General features: G+C 38.2%; 3 protein-coding genes across 5 annotated transcripts in view; 1 reads left to right on the forward strand and 2 right to left on the reverse strand.

The window, feature by feature from the left end:
- The window catches only part of LOC306769262 (circularly permutated Ras protein 1), a gene marked incomplete at both ends in the record, with an annotated part of 18,248 nt that extends 11,598 nt beyond the window's left edge, over positions 1-6,650 (reverse strand). Inside the window, 8 exons of the mRNA XM_079257828.1 lie at positions 1,398-1,487; positions 1,575-1,619; positions 1,951-2,148; positions 2,855-2,940; positions 3,037-3,123; positions 3,204-3,332; positions 6,200-6,262; positions 6,599-6,650. Of these exons, the coding sequence (XP_079113954.1) occupies positions 1,398-1,487; positions 1,575-1,619; positions 1,951-2,148; positions 2,855-2,940; positions 3,037-3,123; positions 3,204-3,332; positions 6,200-6,262; positions 6,599-6,650 (750 nt within the window). The remainder of the gene's footprint in view (positions 1-1,397; positions 1,488-1,574; positions 1,620-1,950; positions 2,149-2,854; positions 2,941-3,036; positions 3,124-3,203; positions 3,333-6,199; positions 6,263-6,598) is intronic.
- Positions 6,651-9,767: 3,117 nt separating this feature from the next.
- On the reverse strand, positions 9,768-19,271 carry tkfc (triokinase/FMN cyclase). Its single transcript, XM_079257307.1, has 17 exons — positions 19,232-19,271; positions 18,639-18,828; positions 18,440-18,544; positions 17,645-17,832; positions 17,410-17,488; positions 17,235-17,324; positions 15,665-15,699; positions 15,497-15,581; positions 15,328-15,417; positions 13,211-13,327; positions 12,928-13,047; positions 12,513-12,650; positions 12,328-12,434; positions 12,138-12,244; positions 11,473-11,506; positions 10,924-11,016; positions 9,768-10,811 (listed from the first exon to the last, which is right to left on the reverse strand). The coding sequence occupies exons 1-17, from the start codon at positions 19,235-19,237 to the stop codon at positions 10,653-10,655; spliced, it is 1,743 nt and encodes a 580-aa protein (XP_079113433.1). The 5' UTR covers positions 19,238-19,271; the 3' UTR covers positions 9,768-10,652.
- A 2,022-nt stretch (positions 19,272-21,293) lies between these two features.
- Positions 21,294-26,024, forward strand: part of exoc6b (exocyst complex component 6B) — a gene marked incomplete at its 5' end in the record, with an annotated part of 120,297 nt that continues 115,566 nt past the window's right edge. For 2 of the 3 annotated variants that reach the window (XM_079257613.1, XM_079257614.1), the window contains one exon: positions 21,297-21,385. In XM_079257613.1, coding sequence (XP_079113739.1) covers positions 21,297-21,385 — 89 coding nt within the window. Of the gene's footprint in view, positions 21,386-26,024 lie in introns of all 3 variants that reach the window. The other variant, XM_079257615.1, reaches the window with a different exon arrangement.

Raw genomic sequence — 26,024 nt, forward strand, 5'->3', positions numbered from 1 at the left:
TGTAAATGGAATAGACAACAGGTGGAAAATATAGGCAACTGGCAAGACACACCCAAGAAAGGAGTGGTCCTGCAGGTGATGACCACAGACCACTTCTCAGTTTCAAAGCTTTCTGGCTGATGTTTTGATCACTTTTGAATGCTGGCGGTGCTTTCACTCTAGTGGTAGCATGAGACCAAGTCCACAACCCACACAAGTGGCTCAGGTAGTGCAGCTCATCCAGGATGGCACATCAATGTGAGCTGTGGCAAGAAGGTTTGCTGAGTCTGTCAGCGTAGTGTCCAAAGCATGGAGGCGCTACCAGGAGACAGGCCAGTACATCAGGCGACGTGGAGGAGGCCGTGGGAGGGCAACAACCCAGCAGCAGGACCGCTACCTCCTTCTTTGTGTAGGGAGGAACAGGAGGCATTTGCCAGAGAACACCAAGATTGGTGAATTTGCCACTGGCGCCCTGTGCTCTTCACAGATGAAAGCAGGTTCACACTGAGCATATGTGACAGATGTGATAGTCTGGAGATGCTGTGGAGAACATTCTGCTGCCTGCAACATCCTCCAGCATGACCGGTTTGGCAGTGGGACAGTAATGGTGTGGGGTGGCACAGCCCTCCATGTACTCGCCAGAGGTAGCCTGACTGCCATTAGGTACCGAGATGAGATCCTCAGACCCCTTGTTGGACCAAATGCTGATGCAGTTGGCCCTGGGTTCCTCCTAATGCAAGACAATGCTAGACCTCATGTGGCTGGAGTGTGTCAGCAGTTCCTGCAACACGAATGCATTGATGTTATGGACTGGCCCGCCCGTTTCCCAGACCTGAATCCAACTGAGCACATCTGGGACATCATGTCTCGCTCCATCCACCAACGCCAAGTTGCACCACAGACTGTCCAGAAGTTGGCGGATGCTTTAGTCCAGGTCTGGGAGGGGATCCCTCAGGAGAACATCCGCAGCCTCATCAGGAGCATGCCCAGGTGTTGAAGGGAGGTCATAGAGGCACACAGAGGCCACACACACACTACTGGGTCTCATTTTGACTTGTTTAAAGGACATTACATCAAAGTTGGATCAGCCTGTAGTGTGTTTTTTCACTTTCATTTTGAGTATAACTCCAAATCCAGACCTCCATGGGTTGATACATTTGATTTTCATTGATAATTTTTGTGTGATTTTGTTGTCTGCACATTCAACTATTGAAAGAACAAATTATTTAATGAAAATATTCATTCTGATCAACAATGTGTTACTTTAGTGTTCCCTTTATTTTTATTAGAAACAAGGAAAAGAACCCAACCCATTAAAATATCTTCCAGGGCCTCTTTTTCTTAGAACAAAACCTCAAAAGCAGCTGACTTGAACTACTGATGTAATTAATTTTTTTTCTGTGTATAGCCGACAATACCTCATCATTGAACGTGACTATTGCCACCCTCCTACGAGGCGACTGCTGCAGCATAGATGTAAGTGCCCTCTGCAGGGCATCCTGAATACCCTGTAAAAACACAACACAATGCCATTTATTAATACTATTCTATGACCTCTTTGTAAATATTATGTAGACTTTAGGTCAGTATCTCACCTCTAGTCTGGATATGTGTACTGAGGAGCCATTGCCTGATGCAACCTAAGGAGCAAAGATTATATAAAAATAATTCCATGTAAGGACCTGGGGATGATTATAATTTGACTTTCACAAATGTTTGTTCAATGATTTTTAGTAGCAGCTAATGCAAACTCTAAAAATCTTCATTTACATCCAAAACTGCATTAATTAGACGTTTCAGTGTGCATATTATCTTTGAAAATATATACTTATATAAAGTATATAAATATACTTACTAATCAATCAAATTATACATGTATAAATAAGCAGGTTTCCTGAATTGAAAAATGCAGAAGATTTTAATTTACTAGAATGAGATGTCTGAACGTGCTTTCCCCTGACAGCTACACACCTCTGTTGTGACACTCATGCTACCAGAAATGTCTACACAGAAAACAACCAGTGTGTCTTCCAGGTTCTGATAGTCATCTTCACTCAGGTTTGGCAGGTAAAGGTCGTCACTGCGCACACCTGCACGCTGACCGATACACATTGTGGACAAACTTGCATTTACGCTGTTGTCGCATCCACAGAACTCGCATATCCACACCTGTCAAAGACAAAGGGTTTTGAAGTGTTTGAATACTTTTTACTTTTATATAGCCAAAGTAAGACATAAATCAGGACATATGGGCTCGACACGCAGAGGGCGACGTCACTTTTTCTCCATTTATTTCCTATGAAAATTGCTCGATGAGGCGAAAATCGCTGCCTTTCTCCAGCCAAGCGACAGGCGACATTCACGCATGTGAAATTTTTCCCTTGTTCACGTAGACGTGCACATGGGGGCTTGCAATGCAGCGCAAGAAAGTTGAAAAATGTTCAGCTTTTTTAGCTTTCACGTGGCAGTACAACCAGTCAGCAAGGCTTCCATCGACTGTTCAAATAAAACACAGTTTTTTCTGGTTCAGCATTGCAATCTGACATCACTAGATGATATTTACCAGGATGTTAACTTGGTTTTTTCTGTTTTAAAGCAGAGTGAACAGCAAGATTCTTCATGCTTTATCTGTCACATGTTTCAGTGATTTATGCCAAAATTATCTCCAATATGACAACCAATTCAATTTCTTGGAGTCAAGTGATCTGAGAGCATGATGTGCGACAATCCCACTGTGATTGCAGTTTGTCTCGTCCAGTGTGTTGGTTTTCACCTGGGTGCCGCTGAATTTTGCCTGTGTCTGTTATTTGTCGTTCCTTGTGTGTTGAGCCCATAAAACGAAAAACAAGGCTGTAAAGAAAGCGTAGTCACTTACATCCTTTTGTATGCTACTCAGACACGACAAGGCAGCCTTACATTTACCACAAATCACAGGGGTCTGGAATGCCTCCATGCCGTCATCTGGAAAGGAAAGAAGTCAAAGTGGCATAAAAAAAACAAAAAAAACAATGCAAAATGGAACCAAATGTAATTTTGTGTGTGTGTGTGCATCCTGACCTTGGCCGATGTTGACCAGTTTTCCAACACTGAGGGAGACGATGTTGACATTGGCCTTCATCCTGCTTTCTCCTTCCACCTTGTCAACTGATAAAATAAAGGTGTATAGATGTCTAATACGATACTTAAGGTTGAAAGTCCTGGAACAAAGAGCATATAGCACTCACATCTGGGAGGAACAGGAGGAGGGAGGAGAACAGGGTTGAGAGGAGGCTGGCTGGAATCAAGAGGTGGGAGAGGAAGGGATGTAGGCCGAGGTTTCTTGAGACGACGAGGAGGTAACGGTGGAGGTGGACCTGAAAGGACAAACAAGAAATAGCTCATTCTGCAGCGAACACTATATGTGAGTTAACTAGCAAGTCCTTTGACCTGTCAAAGCTGGCCTATTCCAGTAGATCAGAAACAGCTACATTACACACATTTAATCCTCCTTGTAAATCAAATCAAAATGTATTTGTATAGCACCTTTCATACAAGAAGCAGCTCAAAGTGCTTTAGATATATTAAAACAAGTAAAACAAATACTCATCATCATTCACACACACATACTGACACACCACCAAACTCATGTTTGCTGATAAAGCTTCTAAAATAGTCTTCTGTTTCTTTAACCAACAATAATAATAAAAGTAAAAAAAAATAAACATAAAAGAGATAACATCTGGCTTGGCAGACTATGAGGAAACAATATCCTGGGGATCCTTTCACACCATGGGCCAGCCCACCCACAAAAATATGGTGCATCACCACTGCAACGGCCACGACTCAGGGTTGGCCCTGAAGTCATGCTTGTTATACCACAGGAGGAGGCGTTCATACAGTTTGAACAAAAATGTTTCCACTTGTAAGCTGCACACACGATCAGTACAAAGTACGGTGAAGATTATGTCAGGAAAGTGCTGTTTAACAAGTTAGCCATAGCAGCTTCTTCATCTGATGTGTAGTGATTGTGTTTAACCAGCATGTAAAAATGCAGCAGCTAGCTTAACTATCAATGTAAGTCATTTCAGTTGGCATTTCCAACATATTCGAAACACACATTTGGTAAAAAAGGGTTGAAATAAGTACATAGTCCACGCATACGCAGTCTTTCCCGTAACATACCCACACTTCATCAGGAGCTTTATCTTTGTATTAAATGCAAATTGTACCCTAAAAAGTCACTTTTGGACATGCTGGGTTCCCCAAGGTAGTAATTAAATTATTGCAGGATGTGTTACCATGGTAACATGAAAGATATTAGATGCTTTCTGTAATAAAGTGTGTTGTAATGTTTGAGCACCCAATTGTGGCATTTTCCTAAACTTAGCCAAGTCATTTTATTAAATAACTTTAATCAGGCCTCGGATCTGGTGTGTGAGAAATGATTTATGATATGTTGGTATAGTAGTGAGTGAAGGAAGCATTGGAGCGAGCAGTAGGATAATTATGCTGCAGCTTACAAACAGACTGCGTAATCAGCATAAAAACAGAAAACATCTCATTTACATTTTACTGTTGCAGTATCACTATTACCAGATCAATATCCCAGAATCTGTATGTAATAACCACTTTTTAATTAATATCTTCAAAGTATTTTGTGGTCAGTGTTTCTTCTGTATGCTTTTTGTTGTTAATTTTACGAACTAATTTCTTCTTTATATTTGTGTACACTTATTATTTTTGCACATACATGAAAAATCCACACAGATAAGTGATAGAAAACAGATGAATGCTAATATTTTCGATATTGTATCCTAATTAATATGCTTTCTCATTATTCTGTGCTAATTTTTCTTATTCATTAATCCTGCTGCTGCTGATATACCAAACATTTCCCCGTCAGTGGACTGTCCATCTATTAATTTTCTGTACTTCATGCACAGTTGCACACACTCAATTTAAGATCAATAATTTAACAAACGGGAATGTTTCGCTTAGAAGCTTCAAGAGAAAACCTTTGTATGCACGGGGACAGAGTGAGACTTGGAAGGGGATGTTTCTAGCTGTGAGGTGACAGTGCTCAATACGGGTGAGAAAATTGAATAAAAAAAATTGAAGATGGGGATTTTTTGCTTCACAATTTTAAAATGGATTTTTTTGGGGGGGGTTTTTTGGTTAAAAAAAAAAATTCATTGTAAAATTTGTCATTTTTATTGCTTTTATTGATTTTTTTTTTTACTTGTCTTCTTGGGCGTTATAGCAGCAGAATGATGGTCTGGCTACTGTGTTGTTTATTCCTAATTGAAATCAAGAAAAATGACGAGCAAAAAACAGTTTTGTACTTTTTTTTTGTTTTCAATCTACAAAATCAGGAATATTTAAGAATTGTAAAAATCGCAACTTAAATCGAATTGGCACCCAAAAAAATCGGAATCGAATCGGGACAAATGCATATTGTCACAGCCATAGTCCTCAACATCATGCAACTTTACAGTCTGCTTGGTGAGGGAATAATGAAGAATCACTCTTTGATTTTTCAGATGCGAGTTTGGTCTACTTACGATGCATGGATAAATCTGTGTCAGATATGAAAGCTAACTGCACCAAAATCAGTAAGTGCTGCTGCCGAGACCAAGAAGGTCAACATTATGCAAGTATCACAGAGAAAACTGGCTGCATTAGTTTCCTCTAAAAGATCTGCATGCAGGCAGATCTCAGCCGTCTCGTCTACTTGCATGTGATATAAAATATTGTGCTGAGTTTTCTCCCGACTGTGTGATGTGACGTGTAGTTTAGCTCAAATCTTAATTATAGCAGTTTACAGTTTCTTAGGTACATAAATGTTTGTCCATTATTGTGATGAAGATTTAAACTGATCCAGCTGAATCGTTTTCTTCTTTTCTTTCTTTACTTCTTGCTTTGAGAGCCGTGATTAAAAAGGAAAATCTGTGTATCTTTGTTCTTTTCAAGCTTTAAAACTGTATTTTTTTCCCATTTTGTTTAATTCCATTTATCTGACAGCGCGGTGTTTCCCCTGTTGAGGTGCTGTCTTTATCTCCTACATTGTCTCTTTCGTCTCTTGCATTTGCAACTGTGCCCACACACACACACCAACACACACACGGCCTCTTAATATGCTTTCCTGTTATTTAACTGTACTACCCTTGAGGATATAATGATCTCTTGAGACAAAGTGGTTCAAAACACAGACTTAATGCAAATGTGCGAGTAGGAAAATTACCTTCCTGCTGTTTTGCACTCACTATCTTGTCATACTCAGGCCTGCAAACAGAAACTCCTGTTGCTGGAAGAAAGAAAATACCTTTTTTTATTGTAATGAAAACAGATTAAAGCTAAGTAAATTCTATAAAAAAAACTATAAAAAATTTCATTGTAAGCCAGTTTTTTTATGCAAGCTAAGCATTCATCATATAACTCATGAGATACACTAGGTGAAAAGAACAACAACAGAAAGGTTGTAAAAAAAAAAAATGGCTGATCTGTTCAGAGATAAGGAGCAAATCATTCCACAGCTGTGGGCCAAAAAGCACAGATGTGCCACATTCTTCATTTCCACAGAGATGTTCTCGTGTGAAAAATATTTGTAGATGTTGAAAAATGTTTTTGGGCAAAGACTCACCTGTTTCAGCTGGCCTCCAGTTACACACAACGTGAGTGCAGGCAAACTCCATCTGAGACACATAAAGACAGAAATAAGCATAAATACAACATCCTCTCTAAGTTTCCTTATTACATGATTAACCTGAATGCAGCTTTATTTTACTATGAGCCAAGTAATCATTAATAAGGGGAAGAAAGAGAATTTTCACTGTTGGAAATAATAAAAAAGTGAAAGATCAGCTAAATAAAAGTGACAGATCAGTTTCCTGACATTGCCGTTATGTTGTCGCCGTGGCAACGTGGGCCTTGAATAGGTTAACAGGTGGGTGAGTAAAACTGCAAAAGCAAGTATTTTCTCATTTCCTGTGTCAGCAGCCGTGATCGTGAATGACAACAACACAATCACAGCTTTATTGCACTGAATAAATGTATGATTATCTTCATAGTTTAGTCAATGATCAATAAGTGATATTGATTATTACATTCATAATACCGTGGCAGAGTTTAAGATGTTCTAATGCAGGTGCTGTTAAATATAAAGGAATCAATTTAACACAGCCAAAATCATGCGCTATTAAGATATTTGCATGATTTATTACCAACATTTGTTTATTGTATAATGACAGAACATGACGGCGGTACAGAGACGATGAGCAGCCAGAGCTCTCAAACTCACAGCGAGGTGAAAAAAGATAAAACCTTTCATCTTTTTGCTGATAAAATCAACTTCTTCTCCCCCTGGTATCAATTATATACATTTATTACTGGTAGTTTGTGGCCCTTACTGGCAAGGAATCCCCAAAAAATTAATAATTAATTAAATTGTTTACTCAGACTTGTAATGAGTTACATTTCAGTAACTTGTGCGGTCAAAATTTCCTTGTTCGTTGTGGTGGATACGACTTTGTAAGTGTGTGTGGTGGAGTATGTTTGTTCCATCTGCATTTAGATTCAGACCCATTGGTAGATTAGAAAAGCAGATAGTGTCATTTTTTATTTTTATTTATAATTTTTCTTAACCATTTAATGCACACAGGTCATTATATTGAACACCTATTTGCAAACTTTTTGTTTTTGCATATCCTTGAATGAGAATGGTATTTCTGTAAATGAACCATTTCAGTAGATGTCAGGGAGTCATTCAATACATTACCATTCACTTAACAATAAATAAATACATGATATAACTGAATATAAATGTATATATTGTAATAATGCAAGTTTGTCTTTGTGATGAATAGGAAAAGAAAATGATGCAGCTGTATTTTATATATTTACTTAAAACTATTATACTCATAATGTATTATTTTATGAATGCTATCTAGAATACATAAAAAAAATCAAATAAATTAAAATTCTCTCACAAAGTATCATTGCATATGTCTATAGAGGTAAAATATTGTACTTAAAAAATGTGGCATTGTTTTTATTAATGCATGAAAGGGTTTAAAAGGTTAAAAACGCAAGGTGATTTATTTCTGACTCCACATTTAAAGTTTAAAACCCAAAGCAGTCACAAAGTATGTTTCTGTATTGGATGCTTCCATGTTATTTCTATGTTCCATCACCGATATGTTCAGAAAAGACGCAAGCCACCATATGTGGTTAAGAAGGATTATTCTTTTTTGTCATTTTTATACACAAGAATGAATTTTAGCATCTCATCAGCAACTGGTATGTAGCAGAATAAATAATATAGTAAACACAACAATAAAAAAAAAAAAAAGATGGACAAATAAATATAAAGATTAAATCAGATACAAATAAAAATAAAAAGTCTATTCTCTCCTGTCTATTTTCTATTGAATGCAAACACTAAGCGAATAACCTAAACTGAGAAAAGTTTAGTTCAGCCACATGTTTGTGAATCAGAGTTTTGTTCTGACTTTTATGTGAAACTTTTCCTCATCTTTTGCACACTGACCTCAGTACAAGGACTGAGAAACGAGGTTAACGCTTCGCATTGCCAGTTTAAACAGAGAACTGGCATATTTTAACCACATTTAGACTAAGTTTCCATCACAGTCACCTGAATTAGAACAAAGAATAAACTAGTTTATCTTTAGCTCACAAATGCGAGTCTCAGTTTAGTTTCCTCTGGCACGTTTAGATTTGCTTTTTAGAGGACTAAACAATTTATTTTGCTAACTAGTAACTGTGTATATCTGTCTCCAGTTCGGTCTGGATGCTAGGTTAACCCTGACCTGGTTATTTGCATGTTTGCCTCAATGTTACTATTCTTTCAGCCCATTCACTATTACAGCCATGCAACTGGCCTTAAAGCTACTGTTCCAGATAATACCAAAGATAATCCACAGTTTTGCACATCTTTCAGGGTTAAACAGGTCATTTTAATAGATTCTCTTTTGCTATTAAAAAAAATGCTTATACCCTCAAGTATTTTACATTAAAACCTCAGAAGTCACATTGTATGCCACTAAGGAAATGTGTTTTTTTAAAACACGCTTTGTCAGTTTAACCACGTATGTTGCGTGGGTTACAGCTCAGCTCGATACGGTGTAACAAATAATTATTTACTTATTAGATTCAGATTCTATCATGTATGTTAGAAAAGTTGGCTGCACATCATTATTGGAAAAAATGACACTGTAATGGTTTGTTGACACATCACTTCTTTCCACAGAGATTCCTTCACACACACGTTATAGTGTCAAAAAACAGAAATGTTTTGGCTGATACAGAAGAAGCAGGTTTAAATATTATAGTTTGTAACGTGGATCAAACACATTGCAGAATATAATAAGAGAAGATTTACCTTTCTGTGATCTATGAGCAGTGGTGTTCATAAAACTCGAAGTAACTGCACTAGCTTGTGATGTGTGTGTGTGGGCGTGATCAAACTCTTGCGAGGCAACGCTTTGTGTGTCAGGAAGTTTGTGCAGAGTTAGAAAGAAAGAGAAAAAAACTTAAAAGTGAAGACAGAGCTAAAGCAAAGATAAAAGATTTGCAGAATAATTAAAAAGCAGATATGTCGTGCAATTTGCATACAGACTATATTGATTCAACTCTGACCTATTCAGAAATGTATTTCTGTGTGGGGAAACACACACACAAGCTCAAACACTGACAACCACACTTTAAAAAAAGATATTTTATTACAGAGATCAGTAAAATGATTAAAGTTCCAGCATTTGCCACACAATGCAAAACACTAAACCACTTCAGTTCTGACTTTCAGAGAAACAACTAATGCAGCTACTGCTGCTGGAATGATTCTCTAAGTTGTATGAAATGAGTTTTGTTTTTGTTTTTTTTACTTTATGGGTCTAAATTTCTAAACACACTTTGACCATTTTACTCTTAACTTTAGCCTCTGACTTTCCTGTGATGAGCGCCCTTTTATGAGGAAAAAGCCATCAAATGTGCTCATGTTGCAGAACTGCACACACTATTTTCAACTGAACGATCACATACAGTATGAAGAGCATACAGTGTCATAAATCATTTTACCTGCTGTGCAGATTCTACTCGTCTACATCTTACTATCATAAATCCATATTTACTACTTTTTAATTGGGTTGTCACCGATGAAAGCCAAGTTTTATAATTCTGTTGGAACCTTGGTTTTACACATCATAACAACTGTTCCCTTCCTAAGCTTGTTGATCAAGTTTAATAATAAACACCTAATTTATTTTTTTTAGGTTTTTTTTTGGACAATTTATCAGTGTATCAGTCAGCATTTCTTTACAGAGCATACTTCAAAGTTTAAGATATAAAGTTATAGCTTTCATGACCCGCTTTAGTCCAGTTTGTTCAATTTATAGAAAGAAAAAAAAAAGCTTGTAAAAGTCTGTGGCATGTTAGTATCTGTTCATTAGGCATTATTTTTTTCTGAATTGTGTTTGTTTGTTTTGTTCTGACAAAAGGATAGCAACATAAACAATGTTGAACACCCCAGCCTGAAAGAAATGACCCAGAAGCCTCATTTTCAGTGATTTAAAACGGTGTTCTGATAGGAAATGCACAGAAAAAAATAGGTCAAACCCCCTCGTAGATATGAGTGGAAAGGCGTTGAATTAGTGATAATGCTGGGATCCTAATAGCTGATTCTATTTCTCCTCCTCCAGCACTTCCACAATGGCTCTCAGGATAGCCGCTACAGCCACAGCGCCAGGGTCAGGCAGGGTAACCCGGTCAGTGGCGATGTAGCTCGCTCGCCCAGCCCTGGCTGTGAGGTGGCGGGTCGCCTCTGCTCCTGAAGCTGCTTCCTGAGGAGTCACAAGAAAAGCAAAATGACACTTAAAATGTAAATACTAACACAGAAAACCTGAGTAAGTTTGATAAAAACAGTGACAGTACATCTCAGCCTTGCTGTTTTACCTGCACAGCAGCGTGTAGTACAGCCATGTGTCCACCAGGTGGGGCTGTAGTCAGCTTCATCAGCTCATTTACAGCAGGACACAGAGCATCCAACTGCAGGCAAAGAAAGCCATGGTTTAGTTTAGTTTATTAAGGATCCCCATTAGCCGTAGCAAGCTACAGCTATTCTCCCTGGGCTCCTGGGTTACACAGCACATCAGCACTTCAGTTCAATCCTGAAATACAAGCTATTTACATATTCAAAATCATCTCTTTACATCCATTTTTACATTAGTAAATACATGCATGTAATGTCCATTCATGTTACATCCCATCATTCACAAAAATACGCTTACTTATAACTGGATATCAACCTATATATTTGATTATCTATAATACAAATCTTCTAGTACACCTCTATCCACATTATCAATTTGTTTACTCTATTACACATTCATTTGTATTTATTATACTTTTATCACCAAACCCTTATTATTATGCGCTACCTGACATGAGCATCAAGTAAATAACATTAAAGCATCATATTAAATAAAAATAAGTGTTTCCTACCATTGTTCTGTCTCCAGGGTCAGCACCTCCATATCTGGAAGACAGTTATTATATTAAAGTTTATTATTAATATTATTAGATGTTTCAATCTGAGGCATAAATCTACAATTTTAGCTCCTTAATTTCACAGCAGGTAAAATGTTTATCAACAGTAATGTTAATAAAGAAACAAGCAAGAAATACATTTTCTGGTGTAAATAATTTAAAAACATGCTGACTATAGTGATCAATTAAAGTAATTATTTTATTAAATCATAATAAAATAACTATAAAAAGGACTGATGACATCACAGGTGCCTGTGCAGCTGATAAGAAACCTGGGTGGTTAGGCAGAGCCAAACACTACCCTGAGAGGATTGGACAGTAAAAACTTTACTTTTAAAGAAAAACTAGTATAAATGATTCACAAAGTCCTTTGCCGAGAAAATAAATAATTTGTTGATTTATGGAAGTACCAGAGTCTCAGGCAGGAATGGACTCTTGTGGTGAGGTCAGAGGTCAACAGCTGACCAAAATAACTTTGTTCCTCATGTTTTCAGCCGACACAGAGGAAAAGTGCTTAGAGATGTTTTAAATCTTTAAAAAAAAAAAAAAGTCTTAAATCCTCTGATGGAAATCTAAAGTTCTGCAGTGGCCACCAAATGACGGCACAAGATGCCGTGCACCTTCTCATGGCTTGTGTCCCAGCATGCAACGCCTTAGCCCAGGCCACAGCATCGCTCCTCCCCTCGGTCACATGACCAGCCGCCGCCGTCAGGAACAAACTGTACAGCTAAGACACACAGAAGATGAGTGTGTGTGTATGAGGGTGGATACATCATCATCAAACAGCAAGCTGTCACATAAAACCCTTACTGCTCCCGAAGACCCGCCCATCTTCTCCTGCACCAGTCCAGCGAGGACCAGAAGCAGTTGTCCTGGGCAACTGGGAACCACATGACCCTGCAGCCACGCCTGAATGGCTGCAAGAAAGAGATTTAAAAAAGTCTTCATCTCATCTTTGACGTGTGTTGCTGCCATTAAAACTCAGTGTTTCCTACCTCTGGCAGCCTGCGCGTGAGTGTTACCGCAATCCCCGTCCCCAGCAGTGCGATCCAGAGAGTTCAGTTCCTCCTGCTTCTCCAGCAGCACGGAACAAATTTTATCCAAAGCTTTACGCATCACGAGACTCAGGAGCCCTCACAGAAACGAGAAGATATTTCCTGACATTATTCTGTGTGACACATTAATGAACAGCCACTCTCCCCACTTTCATGCTCACAAATTACACAGCTGCATATAGGATTATTTTTGTTTTTAAACTCTTGATCATAATGTAACTCCACACAGGACTTGTCTAGTCCAAACTTTGTGCTGCTTTTAGCTCCTCTGATGTGGATTTACTACATTTACTACACCATGTACTGTTAAATAACACACATACTGGTTTCCAGGCTGTTTTTAAACAAGACTAACCTTCTGAGTGTGTGCTATCCTGTGGCCAAGTGCTCATGACTGGAGGATCTGTGATATAGCTGCGCCCAGTTACACACACACTGCTGAGGTTTGGCCAGGCGGGGGCGCTAGTCTTGGCATCTGGATGAAACAAGGAAGGTTTTGCTTGTTTTCATGAAGTTGCAGGAGTTCTGACTGTATTCTTATGCAAAGATATGCCTCAAAATGTAAAATTCTTCCTTTAAGGTTGGGATTCTGGGTATATATTATGTGGAAAAGGTTTTGGAGATGGTGAAATGCTTACCGAACAGTCTCAGTATTTCTGGGTCAACTCTCATCAAGGTCAGCGACACTCCTGCCATCTCCAGGGAGGTCATAAATGGCCCAGACATCACCCTGGTAACCAACACTCCTCGGCTTTCTGTAACAGTACGGAGCAATTTCTTGTCTTTGTGCAGATTTTGGACCAATTTCTTGTCACTTTTTCTCTGAACATTTTCTGTTTAAAACATTGTTTGAAAATGGTATTTGATTCAAAGCATCACGAACAAAAGAAAGAAAAAACAAGAAACAGAGTTGCATCACTTTTAGAGCTGTTTAGTACGGAAAGAAAGAAATTCTTTTTTTTGGGTCAAAAAAATCAATGTTCTTTTTCCCCCCATTTTCAATTTTTTATAAGTTTCGATGCCAGATGAAGAAGAAGTTACCACTTTTCTTCAGCAGGAGGCGAAATGTTTTTGTTCGACTGTCTAGTATCATGACATAATATCCGTTTCAGAAAACACGTAAACAAAAGACGGAGAATGGCGGACAACCTGCAAAAATGTGCAGAGATAAATCCTCCACCGTCATAATTTAAGAGAAAAGTGTGGACACATTTTAGATATTTTCTTTAAAAGGAAAAAGCAGAGCTGGACATGTTTAAAGTTGTTCAAATCCTTCTCAATTTAAATTGAAATATAAAGAATACAGTCTAAAACCGTATGCAAAAAACTGATTTAAAAAACAAAAAAGGAGTATTTCATACCTGTGTTTCGTTCTTAGTGTTTGCTGTAGATGATGCCATCCGGTTGGTTTATTTTAAAATGAGGATGGGGTAGGGTTTATATGAATAATTCTTTTTTCTAATTTTCTTTTTTTACATGAAATGTACTACAATGGTTGTGTAGTAGTTGTTGTAACTCTGGAGTATATTTTCTCTTACCGGTATTGTTTTTTGGATTTGCCAAAATATTATGGAAAAGAAAGGAGAATAAAAGATGTTGAAATGAAAAAGACATAATGAATACATTTATAAGAAGAAAAAAAACAAACCTGTTGGACATGTTAAACTCTGCAATGTACATGTCGCGTACTGCAGTAACACGACTAACGTTACTCCCCATCTGGCAAGATGCCATAAATGCAGATCTAATAGCTATACTTAGCGCAGCAACAAGCCAACTAGCTCAAACCAACACTTTTATATGCAGTTCAAGCTTTTGAAACAAGAGTAGAAGTTCAAGCGGCTGCATCAGATATATTGCTGCTGAATAAATCGTAAAAACTGACACACAGCTGATTTTTTTATTTGGGAAATCTGGCTCGTGATATTGGATGCAAACTAAATATCGGCAATACTTAGAAGTCGCAATTTAAATTAAATCAGCACCAAAAAAATCGTTAAAACTTGAATCGAGAAAAAAAAAAGAAGCAGTATCTTTAGCTGATTTAAAAAACTATTTTTGTTAAATGAGGATTAAATATGTGTCTGACAAAGCATACACTGACTTTTAAGTCAATTTGCATTATAAGACTGACATGTTTCATCCCATTTAGACATTTCAGGGGCTGGAAAACCGTCCACAAGGGATATACTAGTGCAGGGGTGCCCAAGTCCAGTCCTCGAGATCTACCATCCTGCAACCTTTAGATGCAACCCCTGTCCACCACAGCTGAGTCAAATAGCTGAATTCCTCTTATCAGGTGTGCCCTGAGAAATTAACCAATTTCACCTCATTGGTCTAAAAAGCAGATCTGTGTTCATCCAAACAATTTTTTTTATCCGGTGAAAGATAAAAAAAATTCCTTCTTCTTGTGTTTATGTGATTTCTATTTAAGAGGCTCTGACTTCATGGACTTTAAATAAAAAACAAAACATATTGGTTAGGTGTGCCTTGGGATTTTTCAGTGGGGGAAAAAAAGGGTGCCTTGGCTCAACGAAGGTTGAAAAACACTGGTCTATAGCTCCTCCAGCAAGCCTCCTTTCTCTTTTCTTTTCCAGGCGTATCTAAGGAGTTGAGACGTCCTTCAGATTGTTAGTCTGAGAGAGATTTTTGCGTTATCTGAAGTAGGATAAAGTGGAAAAGAGGCATGGAGGCTGAAACCAGATAAATCAGGTAAGCGGCAAGTGTTTCATTGACAGAAACGGTTTGTACTCACCCAGACACAAGATGGCCGCTTTGGTGACCACACCCATCTCCAGGCACGACAACGCACCCAGGTTGTTCACACATAAAACAACGCTGTCACCTGCACAAAACCACAAAGAGGTCACACAAACAGAAGATAGAAATATAAAAATGTATCTCTAATATATTTTAAATTGGACCTGATTTCAGTGACAGATGTGATTGGCTGTGTGGGTTGGTCATGTGATCTAACATGGTCTTCACCACCTCATCAGCAGATATCACCTGTAACAAAATAAACTAACTGAATATAAACAGAGTAACATGAACAACACATTTAGGTTGGTATTGGTTGAATCAGACCTCACCTTTGACCTTTTAATTCCTGGTTCACCATGGATTCCTGTAGGATGGACAGAAAACATGAATCAGAACTCAAAGCTGTTTTGGTCCAGATGCTTCTTCGCTGTTTAACCACGTTGTTTTTTTGTTTTTTTTTCTACAATCAGGCTGGTCAGATAGATGGCTACATACTTAACATAAACCAGGATTAGAGGTTTGTGGTTGTAGTTATCAGGGCAGTAACTAGTCCTATTGCATGTTGAGCAACCTTTACATTTAACTACGGAGATCCTGAAGTGTCACAGCAAAACAAAAGCCACAACACAACACACTGAGCCACAATAGAAGTGACATGCTTTTTATTATTTTATTTTCTCAGAACCACAGCTAAGGTGGAATTTACATCACCTGAAGTGAGCGGCGACGTACGTAACATCATGGGAAGTCAGGAGTTTTCAGTCCTTACAGATGATAAGCAGGAGATCGTTTGAACAAGTCTGAGAAGTAAATAAAACACCAGTGGTTTAAAAAAAAAAAAAAAAGCTAACTGTGTTGTGACTTTTGTTTTGCTTCGACACTTCAGGGCCACTGTATTAAACACATCCAACAACGAATAAGATCTGAGAGAAATTACTGGAGAGCTAGCTCTTTCCTAATTACATAACAGCTCAAGACTCACTTCTGTGGACTGACTTTTAGACAGCTGAGCTGGACATTTATCTTTACCTTTTTTATTCTGGCTGCTTTTATTTATTTAAGGTTTATTAATTTGATTGTTTTAATTTTATTGTACAGCAGTTTGGGCAACTGGGATAGTTGTAAATGTGCTATATAAATAAATTTAAAGTGATCAAAGCATTCCTCTTGCTGATCCAGTCCCATACGAAACGTTCTCTAGAGCTGAGTCTGACACTGAGAGACGGTTTCAAACAAGAATGTCTATCTACTCATGTTGTAAGCAGCAAATGAATAAATTTGGTTAATTCAAATTAAAGACACTTTGAGATTTTAAAGCATTTAACTGCAGAAGAAGACTTCATATCAATATAATGGATGTTAACAAGTGAAAGTATACCGGCATACCGACTCTTATCAATGCCATTTGTAATTTCAGGATGTTTGGAACATAAAATGTTTAGTCTAATGTTTCCAAGTTATCTTTGAACTGTCCCTATAAACAGCCACTAGGGGGTGCTGTCAATTCCTTTTGTTCCCAAATATCAACTTCCATGTTCACGTCCCAGGTTAAAGCCAAAACTAAATGAAAATCCCATTAAACAAACAAACAAACAAAAAAAAAAAAAAAAAAGACAAAACTAAACATAAAAAGTAAATAAATTCCCAAATAACAACTTCCATGTTCAGGTCCCAGGTGAAAGCCAAAACTTCCACATCTAAATGGGAATCTCATAAAACAAACAAACAAAAAAAGGGCTAGTCTAAACATTAAAAGTAAATAAATAAATTTTTAAAAAGCATAATAATGCTGATTTTTTTTTTTTATATTCTGCTATCATACTTTGCATTGGTATCTATAACCTATCCTGCAATTTTCCACCTATCTTTACCCTCCATCCTCCTCTTACTGCTCCTCACCCAGTCCCAGCTCCATATCTCCTGGCGGCAGGTCAAATGAAGGCAGGCAGCCAGGCACACTGCACGGAGACAGACTCACCCCCAGTGTACCTGAGAAACAGGAGGCAACAAACTGGATTATTATTATCAAACATCTCTGCCAAGAACTGAGTAAAACTGGCGGATATAAACTCACCAATCCCCTTCAACACCTCTGTCACCTTAGAAACAATCTGGTCCAATGAGCAGCCTTCTTCTGCCAAAGCACCGGCCAGCTGAACCACAAGTTGAAGAGCAAGATTTTTATTTAAGAGGATTATTGGCAGGAAAAAAAACTATATAAATATGATTCTGAAAGAGCAATGTGTAGGAAGAAATTTGACTAATAAGTGACACAAAATGTTGGTAAATGTTTTACATTTATAATGTACCTTGTGAATGAAAATGGTGCCACACAGGCCTCTTCTACCAGCCTTACTGGGTTGGTCAAATGCGCAGTCCTCAGCAACTGTCACCATGTCAACGGTGACACCCTGGTTACGGGCCTGCTCTGCTGCCAATCCAAAGTTAAGCCGGTCGCCGGTGTAGTTTTTTACAATAAGAAGAACTCCAGAGGCTCCTGAGGACACAGAAGGGTTATTTAATTTACATACAGTTGTGCTCATATTTACTTATACCATTTCATTAAAGAAGGAAAAAAACAGCTGCCTGTAAAATAAGCTGAAATCAACTAAAGTAAAACTAAATTTAAAAAAATGTATGAAAAATCATTACATTATTTTCTAATTCTGGTTCAATAGAATTTTTTTTTTTTTTTAAAAATAAAAAAAATAAGATAATTTATTATATATTACATCAGTCATAAACTAATATTTTATTGAACAATCCTTTAATGTTTCTGCTACAGTCAGATGTTTTCTGTTCCTCTCAGTCAGACTTCTGCACCTGTTGACAGGTATTTTGTCCCACTGTTCAACAGAAACGTGCTCTAATTTGTCCAGGACCAATTTGTTTGTTGTTTTTTTTTCTTTCTTCAACTCAATTAAATGAAAAAACAGTGTCTTACATTACTAAATTATATTTTTGCTTTTTTAAATCTCCAGTTATTGGAGTGACCGTTGTAAATTCATCCTTTTCTTTAATGAAAGGGTATGAATACACATGAGCACAACTGTATATATTGAATTAAATTGAACAAATGCATACTAAACCGAAATGCGTGTTACCTGCTTGGTGTAAGGAGAGGATGGCAGCCAGGATGCTGGTAGGAGGCGGTGATGCAAATACTCCTCCCACCACAGCTGCAGACAACATACCAGCACCGATGTAACCTGAAGACACATAAGAGGGTTAAAATGAGGAAAAACAGAGTAGAATAGCTAAAAATGCTCAGTTTTATTTACTTAAAAGGTGTATAAAGCGTACCCCCATGTGCTGGCTCATGTCCTGACCCTCCTCCAGACAGCAGGGCCACTTTGCCCCTCAGGTTGTCCAGGTCTGAGCGCAGAACCACCCTGTGGCCCTTAAACAGACACAGCCCTCCAGAGGCCCTGACGAGGCCATAGAGAGCCTCATCCACACAGCCGTCCACTGAGTTGATCAACTTTTTTTGAGGCTGGTGGGACATATCAATAAAACAAGTTTACAACAAGGTCTTGTTCTGCAAAGCCATGCAAATGAAGCTACACATCAATCTAACTCTGAGCCTTAATGCTAAACAGAAACAACAGAAACACGTTGTTGAGTTTAAAGTTTACAGAAGCCACACAATAAACTTTTATTAGGATAAACAACATGGTGTAAAATGAAGAATTTACGGGAGTTTGTTATCACTGCACGGACTCTGATCCCCGGAGAGACCTGCGTGCAGAGCGCCGTTAGCTCAACCAAACTAGCTCAATGCTACTTTCTCACTATATTATCGTTAGAAATAGCAGTAAAAAAAAAATCCTGACAAAATCTCAAACACGTGCACTTATTAGGTGATGGTCAATAACATGCGTTTCATTCATATTTACCTCCATTTGAACTTTTCTTGCTCCCCTTTCCCGTCTGACAGATTGCTCAATCTGCGTTAAGTTAGCTTCATTTAAACAGGAATTAACCGGATGTAAACATTATGTGCAACAAAATAAAACAAGCCATTTACCTATATGCGAATATTTCTAATGCACGCAGCCTGCTTATTTCAACGTTTTGTGTCGAGTATTACAATGAGTATTGAGTAAAAAAAGATACATGAGTTAATTCAGCATGATGGTATCGACAGTCTATGGGTGGTATTGATATTATTTTGAAAATTATGGCGGAAGTTGTTTTTCTGACGCGATCAATGGGTGAAATTTGCTGTAATATTCACGAGTGTGCTTCACTTGTTTCCGCTCAAGTACAATCTGTGAAATCAAGTTCTTTACTGTGAATGCTAACATTCACAGTAAAGAAATCTGCTAAAGTATTTGATTGTGATCTAACTTTTGGTCATTTTGAAAAAAGATGTAAGTTATTATTCTTCATCAGACAATATAGAAACATAACGTAAATGTCCACAAACTACAGTATGACCACTTTACCACAAACTATATCAGCGATGATAAATACCAGTCCTAAACGGTCACCATTCTGCAGGTCTTAGAATAGGGATCCAGTTCTAGTCCTCAAGGGCCAGTGTCCTGGAGGTTTTAGAAGTTTCCCTGCTGCACCTCAATTTACTTAGCTCAGTTACTGGTAGATTTACAAGTCTGAGTCTGAATGAAGTGTGTTGCTGGCGGCAGGGAACCTGCATGACAGGAGGACCAGGAAGGATTCCTGTTTTAGATGTTTCCCTGTTTTAACACAATGGATTTAAATAAATCTTATCTCCCAAACAGCTTCTCAAGGTTTGCAAAAGTTGGATGATTAATCATTGATTTGAATCATGTTTGTTGAAGCAAGGAAATGTCTAAAACCTGCCACAGAGTAGCAGGGCCGGATTAACAGTGCACAGGCCCCTTCCCCACCGCAACATTGTAAAAAGTGTGAATGATATACTGTGAAATAACATTTCTAACATCTCTCAGCCAATGGTACCAATAGCAATACACTAGACACTGTGGTGTAACTATATGGTTTTTATGTACATATTATTTCATGTCCAAACTGCTGACGTATGCCCTAGGTGGGCCCCACATGGACCCCAAATAATAATAATAATAATAATAATAATAATAATGAATGAGTAGAGTTTATTATGTAAGTGGAGTACAGGTAAAAAAAACCCCAGATATTTAATTGAAGTTATTTACCTTGTTTACTTAACTGATCGCTTTTCCAACACTAATGAACCTTTTTCTGAATAACATTAACACAAACGCAAGGCTGGATTATCCAGTGGGTATTATGGGCATAGTCCACGCCCACTTGGGGCCCACATAGGGTAAACATCAGCAGTTTGGACATGAAACAAAATGTACATTAAAAGCCAGATACTTACACCTCGATGTATTTCTATTGGTACCATTGGCTGAGAGATGTTAGATATACTAGTGTATCATTGTCTGTAGCTCCTCCAGCAAGCCTCCTTTCTCTTTTCTTTTCCAGGTGTATCTAAGGAGTTGAGACATCCATCAGATTGTAAATCTGCAAGGCCGGATTATCCAATGGGCATTATGGGCACAGGTCCAGGGGCCCAAACCCACTTGGGGCCCATGTGGGGCCCACCTAGGGCATACGTCAGCAGTTTGGACATGAAACAATATGTACATAAAAACCATATAGTTACACCACAGTGTCTAGTATACTGCTATTCATACTTTTGGCTGAGAGATGTTAGACATGTAGTTTCACAGTGTATCATTCACAATTTTCACAATGTTGCGGTGGGGAAGGGGGCCCCCCTGGAAGATTCAGGGCCCAGGGGCCTGTGCACTTTTAATCCGGCCCTGCTGAAACATTTCTCGCAGGTCGTTTGCTCCGCTCACTCGGGCGACTCTGTAAAAACATCGAGCCAACCCCGTGCTTCCTCCTGCGTGACGCACGGATCCCAGCCAGTGAGCTCAGACCAGTTTAGCTCATCGCAGCTCCAGAGCGTCCAGAGCAACATGCAGGATGGCGAGCGTGGAGACAGCTGCCGAACATGAACGCATCCTACGAGAAATTGAGAGCACAGACACGAACTGTATCGGACCGACGCTGCGGTAAGTGAGTCCTCGCGGCGGCTGTCCCTGTCAGCCCATTAAATCAAACTAACCCTCGGAGCGAGGCTAGCTGCGCGTGCCTCCGAGAGCTCGCGCAAAACTTTAAAACACATGGATCCTTTATCGGACAGCTAGCCGGCTAACTTTAGCAAACATCAAAGCTAGCTCATTTACATCAGGAAGGCTGGTGTTAAGACCTTAACAGTGCTAGTGGTAGACTGGACTGACCATATCTTTGTCTTGACATTACCCTTTCACTTTATTTCCACTGAAATCAATCCATTTGTCTACAGGTATTCCAGCAACTTCGGCTAATGCTAGCACTGTAGGCTAACTAATTGCCATTCACCTCACTGGTGTAAGAGCTCAGAATGGGGAAATAGGTTGTTAAAGATAGCTCATCTCTGTAGGTAGGCTGCTGTTGAGGTTGTCTCTTATTTCCTCCAGTTTTTGTGGATAAGTTTTTGTCATTTGCTTGTTTTCTTGGTAAGAAACAGCTAAGATACAGTGTATCAGGGAGTGTCAAGTGCAACAGTGTGAACAAACACTGCCTCTGTTTGTGGACTCAATGAATGAGAAGTGTGGTTGTTTGTAAATAATCCAAGGTTTGTTTTTAAGAGCGACAACTATTGGTCAATAACATGTTTATTCTAGGCAAATTAGATAAACATGTTGGTTTTTTCAAAGCATTGTAGTTGCACATTATAGTAGTATATATGTTAAAGTAGGGATGTGTTGATGCAACACTATTCATGTGCTTTGAGACTAGGGGTGGATTTTGCTTCACAACTTTAAAATAAAATTTTTGTTAAAAAATATCGATTTTTTTTCAAATAAATAAAAATAATCATTATAAATTTTTTTTGTCAATTTTATTATTTTTATTGATCTTTTTACTTGTCTTCTTGGGCATTATAGCAGCAGAATGATGGTCTGGCTACTGTGTTTTTTCCTAATTGAAATCAAGAAAAATGATGAGCAAACAAAAAAATTTTATACATTTTTTTTTTTTTTTTTAATCTACAAAAATCAGTAATATCAAAGAATTGCGAGAATCGCAATTTAAATAAAATTAGCACCCAAAAAACTGGAATTGAATTGGGACAAAAGCATATCGTCACAGCCCTATTGGAGACTCAGTTTGTCTCTTTTCCTTTTCACTATCCTATTTCACTGGCGGGAACATTGGCTCTTGTGCGGAAAGTTTTAGATATGCCGCAGTCCCAACACACCTGATTCAAATTAATTAGCTGCTGTGCAGAATTTGATAGACTGTTGGAATAATTTGATTTGAATCAGACATGTTTGAGCAGGAAAACATCTGAAACTTGCAGGACGGCGGTCCTTGAGGGCCATACTTCCACTTTTAAACACTTTTAAAACCACACCTGCTTCTCATCAATAACCCTAATATCTTGAATAAAGGGTCCTGGATAACTGAGAATTTAAATCCACATTTTAGGAGTGTGGTTTATGTTCAGGTTAGTCCGTTTAGTGTTTCTCTGCTCATGGCCAGCAGCCTTTGCCCTGATTGTCTTGAGAGGAAATAGGCAGTGAATGAAGTGGGGGGAAATGCAGCTCAGGAACTGGGCTATTGAAGGCCTATCAAAGGTGTGTTTTCTTTTTTTTTTTATTTACAGTATGTTTTTCTTCCTCCTCATGTGCTGGGGATGTTCTGGTTATCAGAGGTAGTGACAGCCTGGCCAGTTTTTGCAATAATTTATTTTGTAAACATAAAATTATTCCAGGCTCTTAAAAACTACTTATTCTGCTTCTATTTATTTTTTTTTTTTTTAATACTGGGGATATAGATAGATGAATCTTGAATAAATGTTCATTTAATTAAAGAAAATTTCTTTGCAAGTTATTGGAGGAAACAATATGCTTACTAAATATATGGCAGAAACATTGATGACAAATTTATATAATTGACATAATACGCACTAGGATTTCTTATTTTGTCCAGTTATTGACTCGGATAAGAGGTTGCTTTATACATGAGGTTGAGTTTCTGTGCTCATTGGGTCCTTCACTGTCCACACCTTTTAACACGGCCTGACAACTTTATATGACACCTCGGGCTGTCACATTCTTTACCTCTGACTTTTTGCACGCTGTTCAGTAGCTTGCTGGGCCTCTCAGCCAAACAGGCAGACAGCAGGATTACTGTTCTATGGACAGAAAACTGTGATGATTCATGTTTTCTGGCATATTTTTTTCCTGTTCTTCTCATTTTCAGTTTTTTTTAACTAACACGGTACACACTCATCCACTTTAAATATTATGGGACATTTTATATTTAGAACTGTCAACTATTTGATGAGCTAAATTTAGTAGAGATGGAGGCCTAAAACTTTTGTAGGGAAGGAAAAGAGATAAAAATGCTACTATCAGCTCCAGAGCTACTTTTATTTGTTTGTTTATTTGTATTTTATAACTAACTAAACTAACAAAGTTGGATTTGATTTAGTCATTTTCTCATGCATTTTCTAAATAGACGCAAAATTTTGTGTCAAGGATGGAAAATAAAACAGAGCAGATATGAACTGGTGTGAATTCACACCACCCTGAGTGATTTGAATCCTAGTTTGATTAAGAGTCTGGTTTGTTGGAGATGTAAATGTGCAACCGAACTTTTAGACGAATCAGAGAAACAAAATCTGGTCCACCTAAAAGTTTAGTTCTCTGTTTGCTTCAAGAAAACCAAATGCAGGAAGTAGTTATATACATTTTTAAACTGTTAAGTGCAGCGCCTACATAACAGCATATACATAGATAACATGATGAAATCTGATCGGCATCCTCTGCATTAAAAAGAAGTGTGTGGAAGTACTGTTGTTTCTGTGGGTGGCTTTGTTTGCTTAAAATGTGCACTTTGTTTGGGGAGGTGTGAATGCATAAACAATCTCTGATGTAGATAAAACATGCAAACTCTGGTCTGGTTACTAAGCATCAGGATAGTCCGCATCCATTCACTTCCAGGATAGTGATTCCATGTGAACCGAGATTGCGCTCACGCTGCACTTTGGTCAAATGAGCCAAACCTTTACCATGATATAACAGCATTCCCACCAAAGGTGGTTCTACGCTAGTATTTAGCAAAAGAGAGGACGAGACTCGTGTGAAGAAGAAAAGTCTGTTGCTGTTAAACATGAATCACAAAACCATCGTTTTTTGTTTTTTTTTATTGTGACTTACGCAAGTATACTGCAGAAATACACTGTAACAATGGATGCAGTATGAACAACAGACGAGGCAGAGGACTCTTTACGGGATTATTACCCTCAGTGCAACACTTCGCCAAATGCAGGAGGTGATTTTTTTTTTTTTTTTTTTGTAGTCCGCTTTCTGTATTTGGTCCGCTTGACACAGACAGAGACCTGTGTTTGTAGGCCGACCGAGTCCGCTTCTTTAATCTGAATCAGAATTTATTTGGTGTATTCACATTTCCCTAAACGAAGCAGACTTTCTGAACAAACAGACTAGGATTTAAACAAGAAAGGCTGATGTAAATGTGCCCTAACATAGCTCTGTGTTTGCTTTGTGTGAACCAAATACAAGAAGTGAACTACAATGCAAAGGGCATTGTGGGTAAATGTATCTAAAATATGTGTGTTTATAGACCAACAGGTGGGTTTGCCCAGGACAAATGGCTTGGGTCAGACATGTACGATTGATTCTGGTAAAAGTGTGATCAACCCAAGACTGCCAGAGTTTGATGCATCTCCAAATTTAGTTCTGCTGTGAGGGAAACAAGCTGCATTAGCCAATAGACAAACCAGTTTTCTTCTTTGTTGTTTTTCCAGACAGATATGAAAACCACGTTTAACACATCTGCTTGGTAGGTAGCAGTTGTAAAGTAGTCATACAGGAAAAAAAAGATACATCATTAAGTACCTTTATAATTTCTCCACAACGATCTGTATTGTAATTCAATTGTAATGTGCCAAAAGATTTCCATCCCCTAATTCATCGGCCCATGTCAAATCATGAAGCAGTTTATATTGTGACTCAGCAGGCGTCGCTTTAGATTCGCCTTGATCTTAGATTAGAGAATTATTTATATTATGTTGGTTAAGTGGAAAAACAGGATATGATAAAAATAGATGTTGCAAGGGGGAAATTATGACAGTAAGTAAATTAACGCTGTCTGATCGTAGTTGAGACAAAGCAGCTGTTTTTAAAGTGACTTACCTGCTAAAAGCTAAAGCTTGTTACTCAGACTCCACGAGAAGCAGAAACTGTGTTCTTGTTCTCAAGGCTGCAAGAACAGAAGGTAAAAAAAAAAAAAAAAAAAAATTATTTTTCGTCAGGTTCATTTGTCCTCCACGAGAAGCACGTCTATAGCGGGGAGGGGTCACTGCAGGGGGCGATGTCTGCTTTTATGTGCAGTGAACCCGGTTGTTACCTCCGCCAAGGAGGTTATGTTTTTACCGGCGTCTGTCTTCTTTGTGTTCAAGATAACTAAAAAAGTTATGGACGGATTTTCATGAAATTTTCAGGAGTTATTGGAAATGTAAAAAAGAACTGATTAAATTTAGGTGGTGATCCGGATCACCGTTTGGATTCAGGAATTTTTTAAAGGCTTATTTAACATTGTGCTTGGCGGATGTTTCCGCTCTCCGAGTGTTTTTCTACT

Source organism: Telmatherina bonti (assembly GCF_933228915.1).
Source record: "Telmatherina bonti genome assembly, chromosome: 18".
Taxonomy (NCBI): Eukaryota; Metazoa; Chordata; class Actinopteri; order Atheriniformes; family Telmatherinidae; genus Telmatherina; species Telmatherina bonti.